The following is a 20122-nucleotide window of genomic DNA, read 5'->3' as shown; positions in this document are numbered from 1 at the left end:
AATTCAGGGAAGATATCTGGAAGGGCTTTTCAATGTTTATCTCTGAGACGGGAATGACGTTGATGGTGTATTCCTAGTACTGGAGGTCTAATTCCCACAAGGTTTGGTCTTTGTGTGATAGAGTATTTCTTGCTTCTCCTTTGTTAGTAAATATAGAAGATCTGTGTTTTTGTTGTAGTTCTCTACTAAGCTAACAATTCTGTCCAGGAACCTGAAAAGCCTATGCAGTGCCTATTGTTTCTGAAAAAACAGGGTGCCTTTGTTATTACAATATGAGCTAGGGGCTGTTCTGTCCTACTCTGTTGAAATGTATGTGTTTACCATTATTATAGCGATTTTTATAAATTATTTGTTTCCTTTGTGATATTTCTATGAGAATCTGCATCTTCATACTTGTGGAATAGCTCTGTGTTTTTTGTTAACCAGTTTGGTGTATTCTCCTGTCCACTATAATTAATAACTATTATTTCATCCCGTTTAGCTGGTGTGCTCTCCTATCATCTACACCTCAGGAGTTGTTAAAGCTTGTTTTGCCCATTCAGAGATGTTATAGGGGACCCATGGTCCTTACCCTCCTTATCTCAGCCTATAAACTTTGCAGGTTAATAAGTATGTTTAGCAACGACCGTCTTTTAGTTCCTGGATATGTCAACAATATATGCTGGTGGCAGACCTCTGGAGGGTCAAGCCGAGGTCAGGAGGTTTCACCTGGGGTTCAAAATGATGTCCAAGGGGCTTTGGATAAAGTCCTTCCTGATTTGCATGTGGCCATTTCTAACCTAAAGCAGGCCGTATGTGCCCAGAGTATTTGCAACAACATCTCTGAGATCTTTCAAATGGTAGAAGAAGCATGGGTAATGCCAACAGTAGGAAGAGAAGTTGCCCAGGGCCTGTGTGAAACGATAAGGCTGGAGGGTGCTCTGGACTTCCTCCTTAATTTGCTTCAATCAACTGAGAAAGAAGTGAAGTACCAGGCTTGTCAACTTCTGGAACAGATTCTGGTGACAGAGAACAGGTAACCAACTAAAGAAAATTCAAATATATTTTGTATTATTATGTGTGTGTGTGGCTAGCCTGTGTTAACCAACATATCAAATCCTGTTGAAGCCAGCCTATTGCTTCTGAATTTACAATGTAGAGATGTTTTTTTTTGCGTTAAACATTTAAATGCAATGTCATGCTGCCAAGATATTAATATACATGTCAGTATAATGCATGTCCAACTTGTTTTACATGATAATATTACTGTCTCAAACATGGACCCCCTGTAATATGACGCATGGCGGGTTAATCTGGCTTTATGGCGTACCTGGTTTAATATTTAAACCTTTAGCTTTTATTTAAAGGGTAATTTCGAATGATGTAATCAAAAGGATTGCTGAGGAAGAAAGTGCAGACTCAGCGTATGCTACACGGTAAACATCCCACAATATAACATAAACATAGGAAGCTGTGACTTTACAGATGACCTTTATTTATCCCTCTGTAGTGCCATTCTTGAGACTGCCATGGTGATCATTCCACAATTACCACACCGGAATTCTTCTTTATACAGAACTATATTATGTTTAATTTTGATGTTCGGCCATTACTTAGAGTTTACAGTAATCCGTGTATTATTAGGCATACTTAGCTGTTTGCAGTGTCCCTGGAGGGTTTAAATAATTTAACCTTAGAGCTCTTTCCATTAAACATTTGTGATAATATACTTTGCAAGGCTGAAACAGACTCTGAAATTTGTTGTAATTTTAAAGTAGCAATAGAAATACATATTCAATAAAACCCCCTGTTCCAATCTGAAATAACTAGAGGAGATTCAGAAGCAGAATTTTCTTACAGATTGTAATCTGACATACGTCAAACAAGAACATTTCTTGTCTGTCTATGTTTCTTATAAGCTTCAACGTCCAACCTTTTGCAACAGCGTTTGAAGAGAAAAACAACACAACTACAATTCAAGGCTCCTTATTACACTTGCCACATGCCAAATTTGTGTCCTCTGTCCTGACACTTCCACATTCCATACAGCCTGTTCTCTTTATGGTAGCCACATTTCTAAAGCTAGTTTCAATATGGTTTATTGCCTTTTTGTCCAGTGTTCATCAAGGTTTTCTTGTCTTGAGTGGTCACCATTCTTCATGCCCTGTCCTTGTCACTTTAGTTATGTACACAGTTGTATAGTGTCCCATTACCTGCCGGACTATCCTCTGTGTTTTTACATGATATCTGGATATATAACTGCCCTTCCTGAATACTCAAGATTTCCATTTATCACTCACATGACCTAGGGCAGGATTGTGATGATGACTGGTCTTTGCTAGGTTGTGTCCACACAAGTAGGTGCAGGTTCCACCTACTGACATTTTATCTTAAGTACAATAGTCACTAGTAAGCCAGAAACAAACTAGGTATTCCTTCCCATAATATTAAAGTAATCTCCTGGATTCTCAACCAAATTACTAAAGAGGGTACAAAATCTTCACGTTAGATGCCAAAGAACACACTTCCATGTATTTAAGTGATCTGCATTAAATTGTTGATAGACTTAAAACAATGATGACAATTATTCACCTCCAGTACTGCAGAAGTTGAAAGGTGTACGTGGACCAACATTCTCACCTAAACTGACTTATTTAACAACAACCATTTAACATACCATCGCCAGGCATACCAGTGGGAACTGTAGTCTGTCTCTTATACTGGCAATCCACTTACACGAAAGTGCCTTTATATCAACATTTTGCATTGACAAAAAGCTTTCTAGCAGAGATCTCAATTCCCTTTAATTACAGTTAACACCGAAGTTTAGAAGCGAGTTGTCTGCAATTTCACCGAAATGACTATGGAGTAAGCAGAATCAATGTGCATACTGGATTTTCAATTCATTATCATTTAGCTAGCTTTGAAGTAGCTCGGAAAACAACTTGTATAACCACATATGCCCATTAACTCATAAAAGAAAAACACACAAGCAATACAGTGCAAATACGTGGCACTGGTATAGCATTGCAAAACAGTATGTTAAATGCTTTAGTTTTCATAATATACTCATTTTTATACTACTTATTTTCCAAATGCTTCCACTATTGTTTTCAGTGGGTCAGAATGGTTCTTCTCCATTAAAGTGTCTGTCTTCTATTGTTATACTGCTGATATTGATCGGTAGCAGCGTTTATAAGGTTAGTGGGAGCAGAGCGGAGAAAGGTTTTGGCCAGGAAAAGGTGTTAGATATGCCGGTTTGGCAACAGATCTCATCTTCCCTGAGTACAGTAGTCTTTTACTTTTAAACCAAATATTATCAAAAAAATGTGCATTGTTTAAAAAAAAGAAATTGCAAGCTATACGTTTTTCTTATATACGGTACATTAATCTAAATTTGCAACCGTGACACTTTTTAAGAACATGAAAACAGTTGCAAGAGATGACCATCGAGAGCAAAAGACATTTGTTTTACTTTTTTAATGTGATGTTGTGTCATAATAGCATGTTCCCTGTTAGCATACCTTTAAAAAGATGTTCAGAAATACAATGTTTGTATGTTATGAAGTCAGGTTTTGTCCAGGGCATGCAAACATTGCTAATTGTGGTGCAACATCCTGTATTGATCCGTTATTGCATCTGGGATGTAACATGTTCAAAGGTACAGTTTGTTCCGAGCTTAAAAGGTAGGCTGCCAAAGACAATACTTTCCTTTGCAAAAATATGGAGCAAATTTGCAAGAATATATTCCAACAGAACTGCTAATTTTAGAGAATTGAAAGCCCTTTTTAGTAATGTTGCTAAAACCCGGAACATTTGGGAACTTGGTGTGCTTGCTATATTTCATGTCCATTAAGTCATTAAATATTTATAGAATATACATATTTAACACTTTTATTAGAAGGGTGAATATTTCTCTAGAATAGATGACCATGTGTCCAGTGGCGTAATCTAGCCTAGTATGACTTGGGCAGCAGGGTCAGGGAGGTAATAGTGCCTCTCACCACCCTCTTAGGCAATAAAGCCCCTTGTATGCCACTGCTCAATTAGCCAGTTACAAGAGAGGTCTCTGACGTCATATCCCAGCAATCAGTAGTGAGGAAAGCAGCCACGGGCAGGGGTTCCAACCCTTCTTTTCAATGTCATTAGTTTGAGTATCAAGTCTAAAAAATGAAACAGGATTATTCCTTGACATTCTGTAATCAGGGTTTGAGATCATATCTGTTCCATGTAACCAACACAAGAAGTATCACTAGTATAAATACAAAATATAAAAATGAACATTTAATACATTATTGTCCATTGCTATATATTTCACCTTTAATGCATTATTATTTACAGAATAATATTTTGCTAGAATTGTGGGGTTTTTTTTTACAGTAAAATTGTAATCTACTCCCTTCTCTCCGCAGGGATCGCATTGCACGTGTTGGCCTAGGAGTTATCCTGAATATTACTAAGGAACAAGATGACCCTAAACTTGCAAGGAGCCTCTCTGGCATCCTGGAGCATATGTTTAAACACACCGAGGAGACCTGCAAACAGCTCATCTTTGATGGAGGTCTAGATTCTATCCTTTTTTGGTGCCGATGGACGGACCCAGTGATTCTGCGTCACTGTGCAATTGCCCTGGCAAACTGTGCCATGTATGGTGGCCCATCTAACCAGCGACTTATGATTGAGAAGAGAGCAGCTGAGTGGCTTTTTCCTTTGGTCTTCTCCAAAGAGGATAATCAGATCCGATTCCATGCATGCCTTGCAATCACTGTGTTGGCAACAAACAAGGAAATTGAGAAAGAGGTGGAAAGATCCGGAACTCTTGCACTAGTTGAACCTTTTATTTCTTCTCTTGACCCTCAGGAATTTGCTAGTTCTCTTCTAGATAACAGTGACAATATACAGGGCAGGAATGTTGGTGATCTACAGCGCCTGGTGCCATTACTGGACAGCTCCCGGCTGGAGGCCCAATGCATTGCTGTCTTCTATCTATGTGTAGAAGCGGCTATCAAGTCACAACAGAAGAATACAAAAGTAAGCAAGGGATACAACACAAGAAATGGGATCAGAATCTATAGGGGAATAAGTTATAACCATAAGGTAACCTAGGCCCTGGCAGAGTGGAAACTACATCTAGCTACAGCAGGCTTTCTTGTATTATGCCCAAAGATGTGTACAAGTGCAGGTATACAGGGCCATACTTTGGGACACTTTTTACTGTATAACTTCAGTGGAATCCTGACAGGGGGGGTCTGGGAAGATTTAGCCTAAAATCCACACCATGCTGAATTCACACTTGTTCTGTATTTCATACAGGAGGCAATGCCAAAAAAAAGCCCGTAAAATAACACTAAAAGAAGTGATTCATTCTGGTCCTTGCTCAGGGTGGCAAGTCCAAGGGGTGCCATAAATGGGTCAGACTGTCTTATTGGGCGATCATTGTTCCAAATGCTCCTCTGTTCAATAAGCCATCTACAAGAGATATATTTGGTCTCTCTAGCCAGTCCATTTACACTAGGTTAATGCCTCAGTTTTGTGCCATACCTAGCACCATGTGTCCTTCTGAGGAAGGTCACTGCGATATGACATCATATCCTTATGTAATAACGGTGGCTGTAGGACAGAGCGGAGAAATGCATTGCTGACAGAAAGGGTGCTGATTAGAGTCCTTTTTTCTGTAGACACCATGTGGTTCTTTATGCAATTAGACAGATTGTGAATGTAAATCTTTAAATCTGAGCAGCCCAGGGGGTAACTACTGTTTAAGGTTAGTGGTTTATGTAATACTATCTAAATAATGGCCATTAGATTTAGGATTTCACTTGTGAGCAATGGTTATTTTTAATCGTATACACCACAGTGGCATAATGAAGAGTTTGTACACTAGCATACATATTGAATTTATAGGTGTCCTCTTTCAAACCTACCTAGATATTAAACAAATGGTTACATATCTACTATAAACATCAGGTTACAAAGCTCTTTCACTATATATAGATATATATGATCCATTTGAAAAAAAAAGTAAAAAAACTGGATATAGCAATAAAATGAATTTTCAGAATCTACGTCTTACTGGTGCGACAGGAACATGCTGGCATTTTCCCAAATGCATCCAAGTTGCTTATTATTATGCCAAAAGCCACCATGGAAAATGTAGTCTTCCCAAGCAAGCTAAATTAGCACTGGCTACTCTTGCCAAATAAATAAATTTGCACCAAAAATCCCCGATTGAGTAATCTTAGAAAAATATCTGATCATGAAAAGAGCTGCCTAAAAATCTGCATTTTATTAATTTATCCCAGCACCTACTGTGGGGATAAGTGAAATAGGAATTCATTAAAATTGCACAGCACTGCTGAATACCATGGTGCCATATATAACAAATAATAAATAATAAAAATGCATTCAATTCCAGTAACTCTGGAATGACATTTTGGGCCAGATAGCTTATTCTAAAATGTTTTTTTTTGCAGGTGTTCAATGAAATTGGCGCCACACAAAGTCTGAAGCGCATAGTGTGTTACTCCATAGATGGTACAGTGTCCACTTTGGCCAAGAAGGCTCTACGGATGATCGGAGAAGAGGTTCCTTCCCGCATTGCTCGCTCTGTCCCTAACTGGAAACCGTTGGAGGTGCAAAATTGGCTGCAGCAAATTGGATTTAACAAATACTCCCAGAGCTTTCTAGTGAGTTTCTCTACATGAAGGTTATTTATAATATTTATTTTTTAAAAAAATCTCAGCTTTTTAACTGAATGTAACTGCAGGAACACCAGATTGATGGGGATCTCCTTCTAAGGCTTTCTGAGATGGACCTGAGAGATGACTTGGGAATGAGCTCCAGTATAACTCGCAAGAGGTAAGCGTCAATACATAACCTTTTTCTGAAAAGCAATAAAAAATGAATAAATAACAATCTACTTAATCGTATTAAATTATTTCTTTAATAACATATGTATTTAGGTCAGTATAGGTGTTTTGATCCACCATATTCCTAAGCCAGTTGCGGGTAGCAGGTCTAACCGTATTGATGTATATGCAACATCTATACACTCTGCACTCCATACACATGACAATTCAGTTTAATACCTGTTTAATTAACTGTACTAGTTATTTAGAAAAATGATAAAGCTAGCATCTTATGGTCTTCATTAATTGAGTCTGAGACTCCAGATATTTACAGTTGTTTCTCATTTACAGACAAATTCATTATCAATGTTACAAAGCATGTAAGGTTCTGCTCTTTTTCTCAGCATTGTATTATTATTATTATTATCTTTTATTTATATAGCGCCAACAGTTTACACAGCACTTAATACAATACATATATTCCAGGGGTATGACAAGATGAGAATTGACAGACTAAGGAAATATCCATACGTTAGGCGGAGAGAGCTTGGCTCGCCAGTTTACAATCCTGAGGGAATGGGGTGAGGACAAACATAAGGAACAGAGGAAGGGTGAGAGGTAGGGTGGGGGTTGTATCAGTGACAGGGAGGTTATGGTGCGTCTTCTCTGAAGAAGTGGGTTTTTAGATGTTTCTTGAATGTCAGGAGGGAGAGTGAAAGCTGAAGGTTCGTTAGGAGTAGATTCCAGAGATATGGGGCAGCCCGAGTGAAATCTTGTAGACGGGAAAAGGAAGAGGTGAGGAGGAGAGCCTTAGCCCATGGGAAAAACGTAAGGATTGGGTAGGGCAGTATTTGCTTATGAGGGCAGAAATGTATGGAGGAAGAGTATTATGGAGGGCCTTATATGTTAGTACCAGGATTTTAAATTTAATTCTAAAGGTAATTGGGAGCCAGTGGAGGATTTCACAGAGTGGGGAAGCAGAAGAAGGCGCGACGTGCAAGGAAGATAAGCCTAGCAGCAGCATTTAGGACATGATAAAATAAAAGTTGCACATCTTGCACATTACCATTAGAATTGGAGGTATCCAACAACCCTAATCCCTAACAGTAATGACAACTATGTTATATCGAACTGAACCCCAGTGGTGAGCCATAAACCAGGAATTAGTTCATTTTAGAAATGTGTTTGGTTTGACTGATTAAGACACCTTGAGGCATTGAAACTGTGAGACTGATATATGGTTAGAGAGAACTCCACACTCCATTATGTAGAGACTGTTATCTCTACGTAGTGCATCAACCTCAGTGAATTACCTTTTCACACATGTTCCATTGTACTACGGTGCTGTGAAAAAGTACTTGCCCTGTTCCTAATTTCTTCTATTTTTGTTTGCCACAGTTACATGTTTCAGATTTAATGTGCCACAAATTAAAGTCAGTCACAAAACCTGTCATTGTTTATTTCTGATCATCAAGTATAAAATTAAGCCGATTTCTAAAGATTAATGGGCATTCTAGAAAAAAACCATATTACATTGACATGCAACCGTAGCACGGAGCTTCTGTTTCAGAGGATGGCATTGGTTTTACCTCTGTGGTGGCACATACTTGTTTCTGCAGATTTTTGCGGGATCTAGTAGAGTTGAAGACCTTTGCCAATTACTCGACCTGTGATCGCAGTAATCTAGCAGACTGGCTGGGCAGCTTGGAGCCACGTTTCAGACAGTACACCTACAACCTGGTTACATGCGGCATTGACCGAAACTTCCTGCATCACGTGACAGAACAACAACTAGAGAAGGATTGCCAAATTACAACGGGCTTCCATCGGGCACGCATCTTATCAGCAGCAAGAGGTGAGGATGCCCATCATCCATTCCCCAATCACCGATAATCTCTGTAACTTTAACTACAGTAACCGCATCAGGAAGTCATGTTTATACTTTATACCAGTTAGGTGGCATTTGGCATGTGTGTATCTGCAGGTTTGATAATATTCTCCGAGCACAAGGTTTTGAATTTTGAAAAAACTACAAAGCACTATAAAGAAGACGAGGCACGAGGCCCAGAATCATTTCGGACAATTTTCTCGTTTCGTTTTTGGCTCATTAGTTTTCGGACAACGAATTCCATTTCCTGCGCTTTCAGTTCTGACGACGGGGGCTTTTTTTTATTTGGAAACTTATATGCAGGTATAGAAATAGAAAAATAAATTGCCCGGGGGTTAAAAAACTATTTTTAGAGGATAGCCAGACACTGGAGTGTATTATCTAAATGTGTTTTAGACTACCTTGGCCAATTGAATGTTGCCACCCTTTAGAAGTGTAAAAGACTATATTTTGATGTCAGATGACCCATGCTCAGTCTTGGACCAGAGCTCACAATTTCCATAATATCGGTGCAGTTTAGGTCCAAAGGGCCCTTTCTAAACAATTTTGAACCGGTACAAGGAGACAGGAAGAAGGCTTCACACTGGGCCCCCTAGAAGCACGGACCCCTGTAGTTACGCCAGTGCCCCTGCCTTGTAAAGAGAGGGGAGTAGAGGGAGTCAGTATGTGAGACAGTGTCCTGATACAGAAAAAGAGAAAGAAGAGAGAGGCATAGTGTACACACACAGTGCCCGCAGTAGGTGCTTCTTGAAATTATAATATAATCCTTGCTTGTTTGTAGAGGTAAGTTTTCCTTAGAGAAGCGCTGAAATAGTTAATTGTCATTTGCATTTTAATTATGCTCCCCTGAGATTTTTACTTTGACTTAAAGTAAAGAAGGCTTACTTTAATGAGAGGGTGGTGGATATGTGGAATAGTCTCCCAGCAGAAACAGATTGAGGTCCACAGAACCTGCATTTTGTACTTTTAATGTAATATAATATGGAAGATTTACTTGTCTGAGGGGGTGGTGGATATGAGGAACAGCCTCCCAGAAGAATAATATTTTTATTTTCCTCATCTTTGCACCTTTCTTTTATAAGTTGGTGTTTTGGTTGAGATTGTTAAAAAAAGGGTCTTCCCCAAACTGTTGGAAAAAAATTGGAAGCGTAACTCCAACATCAGTGCCTGACCTCACAAATGCTGTACTGGATGAATGGACATAAATTCCCACAAAATTGAAGATTGAAGGCTGTTATAGCTGCAAAGAGGGGACCAGCTGCATATCAATGTCTATGCATCAAGAATGCAATGCCATGAGAGTCCCAGTTGGTATAATGGTCAGGTGTCCCGATACTTTTGCCCATATAGTGTATCTCTGGCTCTGGGTAACTATAGCCGTTTTTTCTTTTGCTGTATTTGACCTCTTGCACCCTGTCCTTGATTGCTTCCTGGGGGGTTTACATTTGCTAATGCTTAATTCATCCATAGCAGGCAAACAAATGAATAAAACAAAGAAATGTCAGTGGTTTTGCCACTTGTTTTCATTTGTTTCATTGGGAATTTAAATTTCATCCAAACCAAAAGGGCAGGAGACGGAATTCGTGGTCCGAAAACTGAATGAAAAATTAACCCGAAATGATTTTGGGCAACTCTACCTTTTGAGGATGTTCCATTGGCATGCCAAGAGATATGAATCCTAAGGGCAAATAATTTCAAAATATTAAATACTAAATGACCAATTACTTTGTTGAGATACACAGTAAACACTTTTTACATAATGTATATATGAATAACATGATATCATATTGTTAACTTAATATGTAGGTATATAGAGAGCAGTTGGGCCCTGTCCCTTTAGAAAACCCTATTTTTAAAGGTTATAGATAGATAGATAACAATGAAAAGGGTGGTCTGTGTCGCTTTCAAATGCCGTGGGCTATTTTACCTGACATTAATCTCTTATGTGTGTGTGACAGAGATGCTGCACTCACCCTTGCCATGTAGTGCAGGCAAGTCCAGCGCTGATGGCCCTGATGTGTTTATCAGCTACAGACGGAACACGGGATCACAACTGGCCAGGTGTGTAGTGATAACCATGGGCACAAGACAGATTGTAAAATCTACTCAAAAAATCCCTAATCCAAGGACACTAAACTTTAGCTTTCAACTATTGTGTATATGACAACGGACTCGTGAAGCACAAGAAGATCCTTTGGCAGCTCAGTCTCTGCTGATTCCAGTTTTGTGTTTGATGTGAAGTCACTGGATATCAGCAGACCACAGCAGGGTAAACGTGCAATAAATTCTGGTAGTTCAGCCCACATGTGATTTGTTTTCTAAACTGTGGTATGGTGTGTATATATATTAATTTCCAGACATACTGTATATATTTAAATTACAAAAATAAGGCTAGGGGATCATGAAGTCATTGTTGTGATGTCATTTTCTCTAGGATGATTTACTTTGGAGAGTTGAAGAGTTTGTAAGAGTTATGAGTTTGTAAGAGTTCTGTAGCCATTTCTGCTAAATACAGCTATAAAACTACTGTATGACTGATCAAGAAAATAATTTATGTTCATTATGGTAGATTAATACCAGCCTGGCCTAGATTACCTTTCAATCCTACATGGAAAAAGTTATGACCAGCTGGTGGGCTTTAAATTCCAAGTCCAATGAGGTTTATAGTCCTGCTTTACTGACAGTAAATTGGAAAAAAAATATTTCCATGAATATATGCTTTAATCTGCTCTACTTTTAACAGTCTATTGAAGGTCCATCTGTACTTACATGGCTTCAGCGCATTTATTGATGTGGAGAAGTTGGAGGCCGGACGATTTGAGGACAAGTTAATTCAGAGTGTGATCAGCGCCAGGAACTTTGTCTTGGTCCTATCTGCTGGCTCTTTAGACAAGTGCATGGATGATGAGGACTGCAAGGATTGGGTGCATAAGGTAGAATGACAAATAAACTGTTCAGGAAACTCATGCAATCCCTTACAGCAATATACAGGTGACATCCATAATACTCTACAACTGCAATAATTCCCCAATATTACTACTGGACACAACTGACACCTTCAGACTGAAACATCATTGAAGCATTGAATACAATTAGAGTCTATTATTGCCCTCGTAGGAAGACTTTCCACACTAGTAGCATCTGATGTTACAATTTTCTCTCCTGTCACCCTACATATAGGTTATATACTGATTAATTATCCACATTTATTATTGTTAAGGTAATAGGTTACCATCTGCATCTATTCACGTAAGTGCACTTACTGGAGTACATATTTTTGCACTGTAAGACACTTTTCCACTTCAGAGGTGTTGTTCAAGCACAGATTTCCAGAGTTGCGAACATCAAAACTATATTACTTTCAGTATTACTAACCACGTTGAGGCAGTTTTGTGAAGTATGGTATCTGTGCTACGGAATGAATGTCACTTTTTCGCATTTTGTTTAAATCCAACCTTCCCATATAACCAAGATCACTTGCTTGTGTTTTAGATGTTATACAGTATGCATGCGCCCTCACTTAATTTTCCTTGTAGGAGATTGTCACGGCACTGAACTGTGGAAAAAACATTGTGCCGGTCACAGATCACTTTGAATGGCCAGATCCAACGAGTCTTCCAGAAGACATGAGAGCAGTGTTGAAGTTCAATGGTATTAAGTAAGTTTCCAACAGCTTTCTGCATGGTGGTGATATTCTGAACTGTTCCTGTACAGGTTCTGCATTCTAAAGCATTTCTGTATAGCCTGTACTTTCTACTTACTCGAAGCTTTTTAAATTATTACTGCAAATAACTATGTACTAAATTATTTATGTATAATAACTACATTCTGCATAGTTGAGACGCCTCTTCCTGAGATTTGGGTAAAACATCTAGTAAGTCTAGTCAGTTACTACATGGAAAATTGTTCTTGCATAGTCACACTTCCATACAGAGTATCTCCTAGCAAATAGACTTCATATGAATTCTTAATGCTGTCAGATCCAATAAACCAGCAATATCCAAAGACCGTGCATTAATCTTGAATGTTGAATCACTACATGAAATAATAAAGTGTTCCTTTCGCCTACCTAGATGGTCGCACGAGTATCAAGATGCCACCATTGAGAAAATAATCCGCTTCTTGCAAGGTCGATCGTCACGAGATTCCTCTGTTGGCTCAGAGAACAGTCTGGATGGATCCCCCCCTCTTGGGCAAACATAAAAAGGGATCTGACTTACGGACAGTAAACTTCGGGCTTTGTTCCTGTGTCTCCTCTTATTTCTTCCTCTACATGATAATAAATGCATTAAGGTTCTCTCTGTGTAAGAAGACTCCTCTGCTAGAATCCTTCCTCCTCCTTGCCTAATCTTTTCATCCTTGCTCAGGAGCTAAAGGAGAAGCAGCAGTAGAGGTGGAATGCAGTCAGTAACATATAATAATTGCATTTCCGCATGAAGCCCGATATGGATTCCATATTAAAAGGCCTCTTGCTTTGCAGAAACCCTTTGCAAGTCCAAATGTGGCATTAATATTAACCTTCCTTCTTATAGCTTTTTGTAATGAAGTTAACCCTTCACATATGAGGGTATGAACAGTTTTGAAGAGCCAGGAAATTTCTCAAAGTGTAGCGGCAGGACTCTCAGGTTTAATGTTCTTCTTGTCATATAAAACACGTGCAGTTTTGGTTGTAAAAGCAGGTGGCCTGACTCCCCCGATAATTGCGGGATGAATCTGTTTCCTTATTCAAAGGTGACACCTTTTATGGAACAACATGAAGAGCCCCAGAGGCTTTTGGGACCTCAGAGGTCTCTTCTTAAGATAAAAACAATCTGAAAATGACCATTTCCATTTTCTTACTGTATTGGAAGGTTATCAAAAAAAGTCTGTGAGTGAAGTGTTATCTGGAAGCAAAAATGTGTTACATTAGTAGCAAGAAATTACCCTGAGACTTCCAGTAAATAAGCTATAGCCATACTCAGCTGTTCTAAAATACTGGTATTTTTCCTTATAACTGCTCTGAAGTTTATATAATGACAGCAAAACAACTGAGTAAAGTTAGTGGGCAGATTCTCTCCATGGATGGTCACTCCATAGCTTTTGACCTTAAACCTCCATAGGCTTCACATACAAATTCTGGTTTATAAACGCAACATTAGACAACGGACAGCAGATTCTCATTCCTACCTATATGACATGTAACTCCCCATCTTTAAATGGTCATTCAAAGACTAGCTGAGAATCACGGTAAATTCAACCTCGGCTGGGACACTACCTCTTGGCAAACTTTACTTTGTATATAAGTTTGACATGCTCGGATCATGTACAATCATGATATATCTTTACTCCATTACATACAATAGCAAATATCCATTGAACAGATCTGGTCTAGCGTCCCATCGGAGAACTGTACTGGAATTAGGAGATATTTGCAGACAGAGGTTCTTGTACTTATCGAAAGCAATCTATATCAACATACAGAAAGGTGTTTTTAAAGGCACTGAATTAATATCAATAATAAGCAAATAATGTATTGTTACACTGAACAAACCTGCAAAAATGCTCGTCGTATGATGATATTATATTGTCATATAAAGAACAAATAAAACCATTGTATTACTATACTATATCAAATAAATTCTGATTGACAAAAACCTATACAGATTTAAGAAATCAATATTACCCATCTTCCAGGATTTAGACATGCTGCGGCTGGCTTCCCCAGTTTTATCTGTATTGTTTGTAAGGTTTTTCCATTTACTTAGTTCTGTAATACCGTAGTTGTCAATCTTACAATATGAAACAGTGAACAGATGTCCAGCTCTGCTGCCTACAGTATTTATGTACGTAAAAGGGCTCCGGTATCAGACAATCTCTGCAAACACTCGGGATCATTAGGATGATCTTATTTAGAGAATTCTGCTAGGTCTCAATGTGACGCAGTAATTAGATAAGCAGCGGTAGAAAAGGGGCAGTAATGTGTTTGTAAAAGGAAATTAGACATAAAACGTCAAACATTATTAGAAATTGGTACTGTATTATAAAATGTTAACTGTTTCCTTTGTGTGTTTTTTTTTTATTCAAACTGTAGCTGATGTGATGTAAAAGAATATATTAAAGGGACACAAAAAAAGTAATCCTGCGCTAGTCCCTGCTGATCTTCTCAACTTAAAAATGTCAGCATGTCCTTTGAATGTATTTGAAAGTCACCAGAATAAATATACATGACTATTCTCAAAAATAGATAGATAGATAGATAGATATAGATACTAGATAGATAATTAGATATAGATAGATAGATAGATAGATAGATAGATAGATAGATAGATAGATATAGATACTAGATAGATAATTAGATATAGATAATAGATAGATAGATAGATAGATAGATAATATGTATTTAAGTAGATATAGACAGATAGATAAATGATAGATAGATAGATAGATAGATAGATAGATAATTCGATATAGATAGATAGATAGATAGATAGATAGATAGATAATATGTATTTAATTAGATATAGACAGATAGATAAATGATATATAGATAGATAGATAGATAGATAGATAATTCGATATAGATAGATAGATAGATAATATGTATTTAATTAGATATAGACAGATAGATAAATGATATATAGATAGATAGATAGATAGATAGATAGATAATTCGATATAGATAGATAGATAGATAGATAGATAGATAATATGTATTTAATTAGATATAGACAGATAGATAAATGATATATAAATGGATAATAGATAATTAGATATAGATAGATAGATAGATAATTAGATATAGATAGATAGATAGATAGATAGATAGATAGATAGATAGATAGATAGATAGATAGATGACGTGGGCACACAATTAACTTGGCAGCAGGTTGTTGTTTGGCCAGAAGGTACATCAGCCCACCAAACCTCTCCTCTTCAACAGCATCCCTATAGAACTTTAAAACTATAAAGTATTAATAATATATTTCTTAGAAGGAAGTTTTTGTAGCTGCTGTTGGCCCTGTTAAAGAGACAAAGACACAAAGTGTCAGCTCCTATGTTTATGAGGCCTTGGGAAATGTTCTTAACTCAAAGAGGATAGTGTCTTTAGTAGTGAAACATTTTAGTGGGCCAACTTATTCACAGAACCAGATGAACTCACTAATTGACTTTGACAATCTCAGGGGCCTCTTATTGAGATGAAACTCTGTTCTAGTATGATATCATACTAAAAGGTATTACCGTACTGTCTACTATGACAGCTAGCTACATAATGACTTAATGGACTAGAGCAAGGAATTCTGCAAGAATAAGTTCGGGTATCATGTGTCTTAAAGCTACATGCTCTTACAGTGATCATATGTTTTCATTAGGTCTTCCATTGATGTTGTGCTTCATTGTTAGTAAATATTGTGCTGTCTATGAAAGGAGCAGTAAATACAATAGACCGATCAAAGCATTGATGAAAAAGTAAAAACTAACTTAGAATAGTGGTTTATCACCAGTGTTGTACTTTTTAGAGAGAAAAATCTATAAAGTGATTTGTATCTCCAATTGTATTTTTTGCTAATTCCACTGCAGTGTCTGCGAAAACTTGTATTCGTGGTTCTTAGCATTAGGGTTTTTAGGAGATTGATGACCACGCATTACAGAGGAACAACCGCATCCTTAACTCTGTTCATTTGTACTATTTGCAATTCCACATATAGCCACAGGGGGGTGTCCATCATAACAAACACAGAAGTCAGCATTTACATTAAGGCTGGATCATTTCCAGCTTCCTTTATGCCTTTCCTACGAAGTTCATTTTTGGTTACAGGGGTGTCCAACCTGCGGCCCTCCAGCTGCTGCAGGACTACATCTCCCATAATCCTCAGCCAGCCCCTTTAGCATTATGGGAGATGTAGTCCTGCAGCAGCTGGAGGGCTGCAGGTTGGACACCTCTGGTCTAGTAGCATGCAATGAGCATTTTGGGCTAGGTGAGCAACCCCACCAACAACTAACCCCCTCTTACAGGAGAAAACACTAAAGTGCATCCTTAATAATACATAGTGACATATTGTTAATAAATTTAGAAAGCAGGTGAGGGCACTAATATGTGCACACACAATGTGTCATTTCTCTGAGTCTTGTTTCAGTAATACACTTACAGCAGGGTCACATCTATTGTGAAGCACAAAATAAATAATTAGGAAAATATTGTTCACTAATTAGTCAAGAAGGCCAGGGCAGGGGACTGTGCTTGCGCAGTGTGTTATTTCTTGAAATCCTGTCCATGGGTTTTAGTAATATACACTACCTGCAAAGTGGGCAGAGGGGAATGGGTGTCCATCTGGGAGGTTGTGGCGGTCCTGAAGTCATGCAAGGAAGCAACCAATGATTTAAGCCTGTCAGTTTGAGATTGTTCATATCCTTGTTTACACACCCGCAGAAAATGCATGACTTCCTGGAATACAATCAGACCTTACACTTGGTGGTTTAAACACTGATCAGAAGGCTGATAAAGGAGCTAATAGGTCACATGCAAGCCATCATGGGCACCCCAAAGTGTACATTGGCTATCCTATGTAACCCAATAGTAAAGGGCAAGTGGGCCTTAAAAATAATAATTTTAAAAGTTGAGGCATGAGACACAGCACAAAAAGTGCATGCTCAGTGAAAGAGTTAACACAGCTCTCCTTGTTCCTCCCCTCTAGTGTCACAGAGAGATGTCCCAGGCCTAGCCCTTAGCATTTACTCCTAACATACATCTGTTAGGATTGACAGATCACATTGTGTCCTCAAGGTGACCCAAACCCAGCATAGAAGACCATTGCCCTAAATTCCGTATCATAGGGGAGTTGCCACTAATGGTCACCGAGCCTGAATCTGAATTAATTTATGGCACAGCTCATGTATGTAGAAGGAGTCGGTCAGTCTGTGTGGCTTAAGAGGGCAAGCTGTAGGCTGTGTAGGCTCTGCATGACAATATACATAATATAAGATGTATTTTATGTGTATGTGACAGCATGTATATGTGAATCACTGCGTAGATTTGGCCTTCTAGATATCACTTAGTTCACTGACTCATTACACTAGAATGATAGACATCTTTTGCGATGTAAGCTTCCCAGCTAGCTAAAGGCTAAATGGACTACCCAGCTAGCCAAAGGATGAATTGGCTACCCTTAGAATATCTGTGTATTTACATTTCCTAATTCACAAATATTGAAAATGACGGAAACAGAAGCATAAACGAGGCAAAATATACATGTTTTGAGCACCAGCACATATCCAAATTCAGGTAGAGCAGGTGTTGACCAGCCAAGTATTACAACACCACTTTTTTATACTATGGTTCAACAGGATTATGTGTCAACTATTTTTATACACTCATAAAACAGTGAGTCTTTGAAATTAATGAAACAGACTTGATGTTAAACAACACTGGATGACTATGCTTTTTTTTTTTTTTTTTTTTTACACATATCAGGGAAAATAGTAATCTGGATTACATTGCATGTAAGAACTGTTTGCCCCATGAACATCCTTGCAATCCTCCCACCATTTTATTCAACATATTTATAAATGACCTGGCAGTAGGCATTGAAAGTCATGTTTCTGTGTTTGCAGATGACACTAAACTAGGTAAAGTTATACAGGGCGAGCAGGATATTACTGTGCTGCAGAGGGATCTAGATAGACTGGGGGACTGGGCACACAAATGGCAGATGAAATTCAATGTAGATAAATGTAAAGTTATGCACTTCGGGGTAGCGAATGCACAAGCAACCTACACCCTAAACAGTAGTGAATTAGGGGTAACGACAAATGAGAAGGATTTGGGAATTGTTATAGACAACAAACTAGGCAACAATGTGCAATGTCAGTCTGCGGTTGCTAAGGCCAGTAAGGTATTGTCGTGTATAAAAAGGGGCATCAAGTCGCGGAATAACGATATAATTTTGCCTCTGTATAAATCAATGGTAAGGCCGCACCTTGAATATGCTGTGCAATTTTGGGCACCTTTTCTAAAGAAGGATATCATAGCACTAGAAAGGGTGCAGAGGCGGGCTACAAAATTAATAAAAGGAATGGAGCACTACAGTTATGAAGAAAGGTTAACTAATTTAAATCTGTTTAGTTTAGAAAAACGTCGCCTCAGAGGGGATATGATAACGTTATATAAATATATTTGGGCCAATTTAAACCATTGTGTGGAAATCTGTTCATAAACAGGACTATGCATAGGACACGTGGTCATGCGTTTAGACTGGAAGAAAGGAGATTTAGACTAAAGCAGAGGAAAGGGTTTTTTACAGTAAGGACAATAAGGATGTGGAATTCTCTGCCTGCAGAGGTAGTTTTATCAGAGTCTGTACAGACTTTAAACTGCAACTGGATGGATACCTGGAAAAACATAATTTTCGGGGATGTAATCTTTAATTATGGGGAAACAGCTTATTGATCCAAGGAGGAATCTGACTGCCATTTTGGGGTCAAGAAGGAATTTTTTTCCCTGGTTAGTGCAAAATTGGAAAGAGCGAAACCGGGGTTTTTTGCCTTCTTTTGGACCAACAGCAACAAATTAACAGATATAGGAAAGGCTGAACTTGATGGACGCATGTCTTTTTTCAGCCTATATAACTATGTAACCTCCCTCCATCCCCTGTCCTGTGGGATAGAAGGGGTTAGGTACCGAATAAGAATATTTTTTTTACTGATTTAAACACAATAAAATGTCTTTAAATGTACCCCTATGAATGCTAGTATATAGTTAATACATTTATAATGGCATTCAGTTATTGAAGTATTCTGTAATCTATATTCTGTAAATACTTTAATATGCATTCTTTAACCTGTAATATAAAATGGTCCCATTTCATGCCAACCAGCAGCAAGAAATTCTTTGCCTATAAAGCTAAGACATGATGGATCATTCTCATGATAGAACTATCTGGTTCATTTCTTATGGAGCCTACATGCTCCAAAATCCTTCTTTTGAATTGTCTTGTAGTTTTGTCCACATACTGTTTTTTACACCTAGGTGTTATTTAGTATTTGTACTAAAAAAAACCTTCATGGTGCCTCCAATCTTTTAGTAGTGCTAATATTTAGTATTAGGGCTTTTTATGAACTATTTCCAATTTTTATTTTAACTGTTAACTTAAAGGTTACCTTTTTAGCTAATTTTTCTTTTTCACTTAGTATTTTCATTTCATTTCATTTTCATTTGGGTTCCTCCCTGCCTGCCGGTATATTATCTATTGTATACCTACCGTCATGCCTACTTAGTCGACAATCCTCCCTCTCAGGGGAACCCCTGTTACTAATTATTCAGGACAGAGCAGCCATGTTACCTGGGTGCTAATCCTACTGCTGTGGTTCTGCATCCTGGTCCGGTAGCCTGTACTTCTGTCAGCAGCTTTCTAACGGATTTACCGGTACTGAC

At 38.1% G+C, this 20122-nt stretch overlaps 1 protein-coding gene across 1 annotated transcript; it reads left to right on the top strand.

Annotated features, from left to right (window-relative positions):
- The first annotated feature begins 277 nt into the window (after nt 1-277).
- SARM1 (sterile alpha and TIR motif containing 1) lies at nt 278-14831 on the top strand. Its single transcript, XM_053457083.1, has 9 exons — nt 278-1015; nt 4392-5010; nt 6453-6665; nt 6746-6837; nt 8447-8682; nt 10674-10776; nt 11459-11648; nt 12252-12373; nt 12789-14831. The coding sequence occupies exons 1-9, from the start codon at nt 561-563 to the stop codon at nt 12916-12918; spliced, it is 2160 nt and encodes a 719-aa protein (XP_053313058.1). The 5' UTR covers nt 278-560; the 3' UTR covers nt 12919-14831.
- The last annotated feature ends 5291 nt before the right edge of the window (nt 14832-20122 follow it).

The sequence above is a fragment of the Spea bombifrons genome, chromosome 2, assembly GCF_027358695.1.
Source record: "Spea bombifrons isolate aSpeBom1 chromosome 2, aSpeBom1.2.pri, whole genome shotgun sequence".
Lineage (NCBI taxonomy): Eukaryota > Metazoa > Chordata > Amphibia > Anura > Pelobatidae > Spea > Spea bombifrons.
The sequence above is the reverse complement of the archived record's forward strand: the minus strand, read 5'-3'. Positions and strand labels throughout refer to the sequence as shown.